We start from the raw sequence: 8,968 nt of genomic DNA, 5'->3' as shown, positions 1-8,968 counted from the left end.
GTCGCGCCTTCCCTGCTGTCCCCCTTTCCTTCTCGTTCCCAATGTCTACGGGCCTACCGCAGTCTGGGAAAGATCGGCGGCCGCTTGCTCCTTCATGAATGTTTCTTTACTAAGAGAAGGAAAAGATGGGGGCCAACTTGCAGCCTGCGCACCGCTATTGCCAACGCCAACACCATGGCGCCGCTAGAGAAGGGCAACGCGTAAGCAGTACCCCCCCCCCCCCCCCGTCCCCTCTCTCGAATTGTTTAATCTGATGATCCAGTGATGATGCGCGAACTCTTTGAAGTCTCGTGCTCGTCACCCCCCAAGTCGGCTCTTGCTCGGCCTTGAACAAGCTTCGTGCTCGCATTGGGTGCTTCTCTACGTTCCTTCACACTCTCTCCCCTGCGCTGTTGCCACCCCTGGCGACGAGTGGACGAATGTGTGAGGACCACGTGAGACAGCGCTTCGCCGCCGCCAGCATAGTCAGTGCCGCTGAGTGTATACATCGCGCGCGTTGCTCCGCAGATGTGGTGGTGGGACGCGGACGTGCCTGCGCGTGCGGCGGCTTGAGAACCTCGCAGAAGGTGTTCTGTGACCTCGCCTTTTTTCATTGACATAGTGACAGAACGTGTGCGAACTGTGCGCGTCATGGGCCGCTACGGCAAGTGGGTGCGTTACATGCACAACTGCGGACGACCTCAGTACTCGCCCGGTTTGCCCGGCCGGCTCGATCATGGGGCCGCGCGCGGCGATCGCGGCTGGAGGCCGCAACATTGGAAACTTCGAAATGTGCCGCGCAATTTGCGCACGGTTATGATGCTGGTAAGCTCTGTCGGTCCCACCGTGCTGCCGAAGAAATCGTCCGAGCAACCAGATCCACGAATACCCTGTCCTCAAAGGGACTTCAATTGGAACGAAACCCGCCACTCGAGGTGAGTTCACTGCTGGCATCAGCGAGTTGAGATTAGTGATTGCACCTGTTCGTTATAGTAGTGCTCGGAAAAGGAGGAGCACCGTTCTTGAGCCTTCCATTAGCATAATTTTGTGCTCGTCGTTATCGCGTGTAACCCGTGTAGCGTCTGACGATGTAAAGAACACGCGTAGGTATTTTACTGGAATCATAGCGTCATAATAATTGAGCATTTTTAATTGTAGTTTTTTCCCCGAGTTACCAACACTGCGGTTCGCGCTTTCGGAGCTTTTGCTCGCTGTATATTAGCCCGTTTTAGTGGTCACTGGCTGTTTTTTCCCTTGTGCTCGTCGCCAGTGAAGGCCATCTAGGAGGACCAAGTTTTGCCTGTTATTATTTCATGCCCCGCCGCGGTGGTCTAGTGGCTAAGGTACTCGGCTGCTGACCCGCAGGTCGCGGGTTCGAATCCCGGCTGCGGCGGCTGCATTTCCGATGGAGGTAGAAATGTTGTAGGCCCGTGTGCTCAGATATGGGTGCACGTTAAAGAACCCCAGGTGGTCTAAATTTCCGGAGCCCTCCACTACGGCGTCTCTCATAATTATATAGTGGTTTTGGGACGTTGAACCCCACATATCAATCAATGTTATTATTTCATGTGAATAACAACACCCGCGAATTCTTTCGGCAGGGTTCTGTTTGGCGTTGCATAAGTGGTTGCCACACTGGGAGTGTTAGTGTTGCCAGACTGCTGCTAAATATGACCACAAATTTTTTTTTTTGTAGTTGTGGCTTCTCCGTAAGGGTTTGGTGCCATCCGCGGTGTGTTTCGCGAACGAGCGACGTTGGCCGTTTTAATTAACGGAATGAACCGCGCCTAGCAGTAATGGAGCGTGGCGCTGCCGTGCAATTAAGAGGCCGTTCTAATAACGAATGAACCGCGCCTAGCAGAAGTCGAGCGCGGCGCTGCTGCGCAATTAAGAGGCCAATTTAATTAATGGAATGAACCGCGCCTAGCAGAAGTCGAGCGCGGCGCTGCTGCGCAATTAATAGGCCAATTTAATTAACGGAATGAACCGCGCCTAGCAGAAGTCGAGCGCGGCGCTGCTGTGCAATAAGATTTTGTTTTAATTAACGAAATGCACCGCGCCTAGCAGAAGTCGAGGCGCGTTCTCTTGCTGTGTGCGCATCTGTGTGATTAAGATATCGCGTCTCAGTATTAGGGATGACGGGGAAAACTGAATAGAGTCGCAGGAGGTGATGCGCTGCCCACCTTCCCCCTTACTTTTTTTTTTTTTTCTCTGAGCTGATCGTGTCGCGTCGACCGCGCGCTACGACGGGGGACGCTACGCTTCCCCTTGCTGCGTAAGCACAAGACATATCGTTCGGACTCGTATGTACATGTGATGAATAAGCGTTCCAAGGCTGGTTAATAGGGGTACGTCGGATATGCTACAGCTATGTACGCCTGGAAGGCTGCTTTATCGAAGCAGATGGAGCGAATTAAGCGCGACTTGCGCGTACCTGTAAATGGGACCTGGCCGACAAGCCGCCGTCGCTTACAGGGCCCCACCCACAATAAGCACAAATTGCCTCTCAGCTCAAGAGCGCAGTATAAAACAATAGGGTGGGTACATAAGAATAAAATGGCATATGTCTCGCTACACGCTCATTACTCACGATATGGCAGGGATCCCTAAACGGGATATCGGCGAGCGATCACCTCCATTAATCGAAGGAAAGGGTCTTTCACGTTCGGACGTGCAACAACCAAGTACGTCTCGAGAGGCAAAAAAACGAGCCTTCCCCCTGTCTACCCTGCATCGTGAGTGTCCCGCGGAGCTGGGACAGCTAGCTGTTTCTTGCAACCATTGTACCTGAAGTGTGGGTCTGCTCGTTTTTTCGCCGGGGCGATTGTACGTGACGGCTTACTGCATCCTGGGTCACCATAATTAAGCCGAGGTCCTTGCGAATTCTCCATCACTCGGATGTCGGCGGCCGCTTCTGTGCTGTTCCCGACTGTCTGCAGGTCGAACTGCCGCTCGAAGCGATGGCGTCTTCGACAGTCCAATAATGCGACGCCTCCTGAAATGGTGACAATGTACTTCGCAGAACTAACGTTACGGCATTTCATAAGGATCACGATCCTAAAGCTTAGGGATGGCGACCGAGATAGGGAGCACCGAATAAGGAAATTTAAGAGGTTTACGTGAGCAAGTTTGGCCATGCCTCGACGCCCAATGCACCAAGGTTGAGTACATGCCCTAGGTGGTGTACTATTTACGTGATGCGTGGGTCACATCACGTAGCATCACGTAACGTCGTTCGCCCTCCCGCTCAAGTCACCATTGCTGTGGAGAAGGAGGGGCACAGAAGTGGAGTACGTGACCTAGGTGTTGTACGATTCGAGGCGTCTTCGCCTATCCCGTATTTTCACACATATGCTCGCGTCGGCGCCCTGACCCACCCCCTCTTTCTCCGCAGACACGTCGCGTCGGGTCGGCGCCATGTCAACCAACGTTAGAGGTACAAAAAGTTTTTTTGTTTTTTTTTTTTATTCCAGGCGTCTTTGCCCATCCCGTCTTTCTCCGCAGGTGCTCGCGTGGCGTTAGGGCCGTGGCCCATCCACTCTTTCTCCGCAGATGCTCGCGCCACGTCGGCGCCGTGACCCACCCCCTCTTTCTCCGCGGACACTCACGTCGGGTCGGCGCCATGTCAACGTTAAAGGCTTTTTTTTTTTTCTGGCCATGCCGATTTGAGGCGTCTTTGCCCATCCCGTCTTTCTCCGCAGGTGCTCGCGTGGCGTTAGGGCCGTGGCCCATCCACTCTTTCTCCGCAGATGCTCCCGCCTCGTCGGCGCCGTGACCCACCCCCTCTTTCCCCGCTGATGCTGCATCACGTAGGCGCCCTGTCAATGTTAGAGCGCTCTATCCCCCTTTCACTTCACGACCCTTATAAAATGCCGTAACATTAGCCATGCAAGCTACACTGTTACCAGTTCAGGAGGCGTATGGTCATGGACACGCACGGATAGACCCCAGCATTGTCGAAATCGCCGACATCATAAGGTACCCTTCCGCGGAAGAGGCCTTCCTTCGTGAAATCGGACTGTTGCCTGCGCCCATCGCTTCGACCGGCAGTTCGACCTCAGGCAGCCGGAACAACAATGGGGCGGCCACCGACATCCGAGTACTGGGGTATTTGCAAGGATCTCTGCTTTAATCCAGGTGAGCCAGGATGCGGTGGAGAAGTCGTGACGTACAATCGCCCGGGAAAGAAAGGAAGCAGACCCACATTCAGGTGAAATCATTGCAGGAAACAGCTCTCCCAGCTTCGCGGGACGCACGCTCTGCAGGGTAGGCAGGGCCAAGGTTCCTTTTTTGCCTGTAAAGACGTGCTTGGCCGTCCTAACGTAAAGCTCGCTCGACGCGAAATAATATGGCTCACGTACGCCATGGTCAAAGGGTTCTCGTCAAAGAACATGAAAGAGCTTACACAGAAGGAGTTTAAATTTAGCAACTCCATGCGGACCGATTGGAGAAATTATATAAGAGAAGTAGCACTCGAAGAGCTGCGCGCACAGACGGTGATGGGTGGAGTGGGCGAGGTCGTCCAAATCGACGAATGCTTGTTGAGGGGTCGGCGCAAGGCGAATCGAGGTCGCCTGCTGACTGGCGACAATGTTCCTTCAAGGCGCCGCAACAATTACGGTGGCGTTTCTAACAAGGGCCCGTGGATTTTCGGCATGATTCACGTGTCCACGAAGGAGTTGAGGCTGTTTCAAGTGGATAAAAGGGATGCTGCCACCCTTGGTTCACTGATAGCCAAGCACATTCTTCCCGGGACGACGGTGGACAGCGACGAGTGGGCCGCGTACCACTGCATACCCAGCCAACGGAACACCGCTAAACTTGGACTGGCACACCGTGAACCACAGTGTTAACTTCTATGACCCTGCGACAGGCGCCAACACGCAAAGGATTGAAAGTGAATGGCAAAAGGCAAGCGCCGTCTCGTTCGCAACAGCAACAAGACGACTACCTCACTTATGCCGTCTCACCTCGCCTGGCTTTGGTGGAGATCAATTAACGCACGTCCCAACGTGAAAGACCCTTTTCTTCGATTAATGGAGGTAATTGCTCGTCGGTACCCAGTTTAATTGTGATTAGCGCGTAGTGAGACATATTGTCATTTTATTCTTATGTTTATATTGTCATTATATTTTATTTATATTATTGTCATTATTATGTTTATTATGTCATTTTTTATTGTTTTAAACAAAGCTCTTGGGCTGAGAGACAATACACAATCATTATTTGGAATTTTGGTAGTTTGCGCTTATTGTGGGTGGGTCCCTGTAAGCGACGGCGGCTCGTCGGCCGGGTTTCATTCACAGGTACGCGCAAGTCGCGCTGGGAGGTCCGGCTGGGAGGTCCGACCAGGTCCGGCTGGGAGACCGCAGCCTCCCACGCTTCACTGAGGAGGTCTTGGTCCGCATCTGGTGCTGCTGCTCGTAGTCTTGGGACGCTTACTTTGCACTGCAGTAGGAGGTGTGCCAGAGTGTCTGCCACATTGCAGTGAGGGCAGATGTAGCTGTGCAGCGTTGGCCTCATATGGTGCAATAGTACGCCGTGTGTGAACGTGTTGCTTTGAAGACGCCTATAGTCAGTCCTTTCGTCTCTTGTGAGTTTTGGATGTGGCGGGGGGTATAAGCTGCGTTCTAGCCGATAATGTTGCAATAATGCATGGTACGTTAGTGGTATGGCTTCTCTTGCCTCTGATTCTGTTGTTGAGTGGGAGGTGCCTCGGATCTTGTATGGGAATGCCCGGTTGACGCATTCGCGGGCGGCGGTGAGTGCCGCTTCATTTCCCTCGAGACCTTCATGACCCGGAATCCACACGATGCATGTGTAGGGAGGAGGATTGTCCATGCGCTTTAGTAGCCTAATCGCCACCGTGGAGACCCTGCCTTTCAGGTAGTTCCGTGCCGCTGTTTGTGAGTCGGTAAAGGCCACGATGGGATCCTTACTCGTCTGGGTGGCGAGTGCTATAGCAGCCTCTTCAGCTGTTTCCGCACGTTTGGCGAGAATAGTCGCCGATGCCAGTACTGCGCCCTTGCAATCTACGACGGTAATCGCGAAGGCATTACGTCTCGGATATTTGGCTGCGTCCACGTATCGCGCCTGCGGGTCATTGCCATGTTTTTTCCGGATCATGTTAACCCTGGCGAGCCGCCTTTCTCGGTGATGTTGAGGATGCATGTTCCGAGGGATCTGCTGAATTTCAAGGCTTTCTCGCAGCTGTGACGGTATTTTGCCTTTGCGTTCTTCGTTGGGTTCTAGAGTGGTCTGGTATCCTGTGCGTCGAAGCACGGCTTGCCCTGTGAGTGACAGCTTGAGTCTCTCGACCTGGTTGATGAGGTGTGCTTCGGTGAGTTCTTCCCACGTATTATGAACTCCCATGCGAAGCAGTCGGTCAGTGGAGGCGGCTGGCGGCAGTCCTAGGGCAAGCTTTGTAGCCTTTCGTATCAGCAGATTAAGTTTTTGTTTCTCCGCTGTCTTCAGGTTGAGGTAGGGAGTTCCGTACGTTATGCGGCTGTAAAGGAGCGCTTGTACCATTTTTAGGGTGTCGTGCTCTTTGAAGCCACTGCGGCGATTAGCCACCCTTTGGATTAGGTGGGTGAGCTGTGTCACAGTGTTCTGCAGCCGGGGTAGGGCAGCGGAGCCAGACCCATCTTTATGTATGTGTAGTCCAAGGACTCGAAGCGTGTCAACTTGTGGTATTTGGACTCCCTGTAGAAAGACTTGTGGGTCAGGAGTGTCGTAGCTTGGTGGTCTACCCCGGGTGCGTGCCGCAAGTACTAACAGTTCCGACTTTTCCGGAGCACATTGGAGGCCGCAGGTCTTGAGATATCCTTCAGTGATGTTAATCGCCTCTTGAAGTCGGTCCTCCTGTTCACCCGTGCTTGAACCTCTTGTCCACATAGTGATATCATCGGCGTATAACGCGAGATGTATCCCAGGGACAGCGTCCAAGAGACGTGGGAGCTTAAGGAGGGCCAAGTTGAAAAGCACTGGTGATATCACTGAGCCCTGTGGCGTGCCTTTGTTAGGGAGTTGAAAAAGCTCGCTCCTGATATTGGCAATCCCTACAGTGGCAGTGCGGTTGGTGAGGAAAGCCAGCATATAGGCGTATGTCTTGGCACCGCAGCCGACATCTTCCAGGCTACGCAGAATGGCTTCGTGGCTCACATTGTCAAATGCGCCCTTTACGTCCAAACCTAGAACAGGTGACTTACTGTGCTTGCTCAAGCGGAGAAGAATATCTTCCTTTATCTGCAAGAGGACGTCTTGTGTGCTGAGCATTTGGCGGAAGCCGAACATGGTGTTCGGATAGTGACCATTGTCTTCGAGATGTGTGGTGAGCCGCTCGTTTACCATGTGCTCAAAGAGTTTCCCAGCGCAAGATGTAAGGGAAATGGGACGAAGATTCGCAATCGAAATCGGCTTGTTTGGCTTGGGTACCATGGTCACCTCCGAGTGCTTCCAGACTTGTGGTAGCTCGCCCTTCCTCCAGCAGTCGTTATAGTGCCGAAGGAGCGCCGTCAACGCCCGGGGCGGTAGCTGTCGTAGGTGCTTATTGGTCACTCCGTCTTTTCCCGGGCTTGTGTTGCGCGTAAGCTTAGCAAGGGCCGCGTGTAGCTCTGCCAGCGTGAAAGGCTGGTCTATTGCTTCGTTCGGTGCTCCTCGGTACTCCCTGGGCGTCGAATTGTTGATGGAGGTAGCTTGCTGGTTAACCGAGCCACAAAGTTTTGCTTGAAGTTCTTGGAGTATCAGCTGAGAGAAAAAAAAGTAAGGGGGGAGGGGGGCAGCGCATTACCTCCTGCGACTCTATTCAGTTTTCCCCGTCAACCCTAATACTGAGACGCGATATCTTAATCGCACAGCTGCGCACACAGCAAGAGAACGCGCCTCGACTTCTGCTAGGCGCGGTTCATTCCGTGAATTAAAACAACCTCTTAATTGCACGGCAGCGCCGCGCTCGGCTTCTGCTAGGCGCGGTTCATTCCGTTAAATAAATTGGCCTCTTAATTGCGCAGCAGCGCCGCGCTCGACTTCTGCTAGGCGCGGTTCATTCCGTTAATTAAAACGGAATAATTCAATGCGTGGTTCATTCCGTTAATTAAATTGGCCTCCTAATTACACGGCAGTGCCACGCTCGACTTCTGCTAGGCTCAGTTCATTCTGTTAATTAAAACGGAATTCTGCAATGCGCGGTTCATTCCGTTAATTAAATTGGCCTCCTAATTGCACGGCAGCGCCACGCTCGACTTCTGCTAGGCTCGGTTCATTCCGTTAATTAAAACGAATTCCGTAATGCGCGGTTCATTCCGGTAATTAAAACGGCCAGCGTCGCTCGTTCGCGAAATGCACCGCGGATGGCACCAAACCCTCACGGAAAAACCACAACAACAACAACAACATTTTGCAGGCAAATTTAGCGGCAATCTGGCAACACTGACCCTTCCTGTCTGGCAACCACTTATGCAACGCCAAACGGAACCTTGCTGAATTCTTTCTGAACTAGCCGTAATTTCAGACGATTTTCGTGGGCCTAAGACGACAAAAAAAAAAGCATTTTTTAACAAACCATGCAGCTAAACGTGTTACCTTTCTGAATATCCACCTGACCAGCGTTTGCAGCTTCTGCCAAATTAATATCCAAATGAACACCTTTAAAGTAAGTGCTAAAACAGGCGGGCTACTTTCACGATGTCCAAATTAGGCGAAAGGTGAATGGATTTGCTTATTCTAAATATTTTAAGCTTTGATAATACAGGTTTCGGAAGCAAGCGGGAGGTGAAATAATAGTTCAATAAAACTTGTTGCTGGATTGGTTGGAATCACCCGAGAAACACACACGACGCTGAGTGTCGTGGGCGTTTCTCGGATGGATGAACTCGAGTGATTGTACGATTGTTCGCGGGAGTCAAAGTTGCGCCTATTTTCTTGCGAGATGAGGAAGGTAGAGTGACAGTTTTAATGAATTTGTGGAGCGGAATCATGCGCATTTAGAAAA

The 8,968-nt window shown here is 52.3% G+C and overlaps 1 protein-coding gene across 2 annotated transcripts in view; it reads left to right on the top strand.

The window, feature by feature from the left end:
• The first annotated feature begins 487 nt into the window (after positions 1-487).
• LOC119184640 (uncharacterized) overlaps positions 488-8,968 on the top strand; it is a 91,853-nt gene continuing 83,372 nt past the window's right edge. For both annotated transcript variants that reach the window (XM_075890473.1, XM_075890472.1), the window contains exon 1: positions 488-914. In XM_075890473.1, the coding sequence (XP_075746588.1) occupies positions 631-914 (284 nt within the window). In that variant the 5' untranslated portion in view covers positions 488-630. The remainder of the gene's footprint in view (positions 915-8,968) is intronic.

The sequence above is a fragment of the Rhipicephalus microplus genome, chromosome 3 (genome assembly GCF_043290135.1).
Source record: "Rhipicephalus microplus isolate Deutch F79 chromosome 3, USDA_Rmic, whole genome shotgun sequence".
Classification (NCBI taxonomy): domain Eukaryota; kingdom Metazoa; phylum Arthropoda; class Arachnida; order Ixodida; family Ixodidae; genus Rhipicephalus; species Rhipicephalus microplus.
The sequence above is the reverse complement of the archived record's forward strand: the minus strand, read 5'-3'. Positions and strand labels throughout refer to the sequence as shown.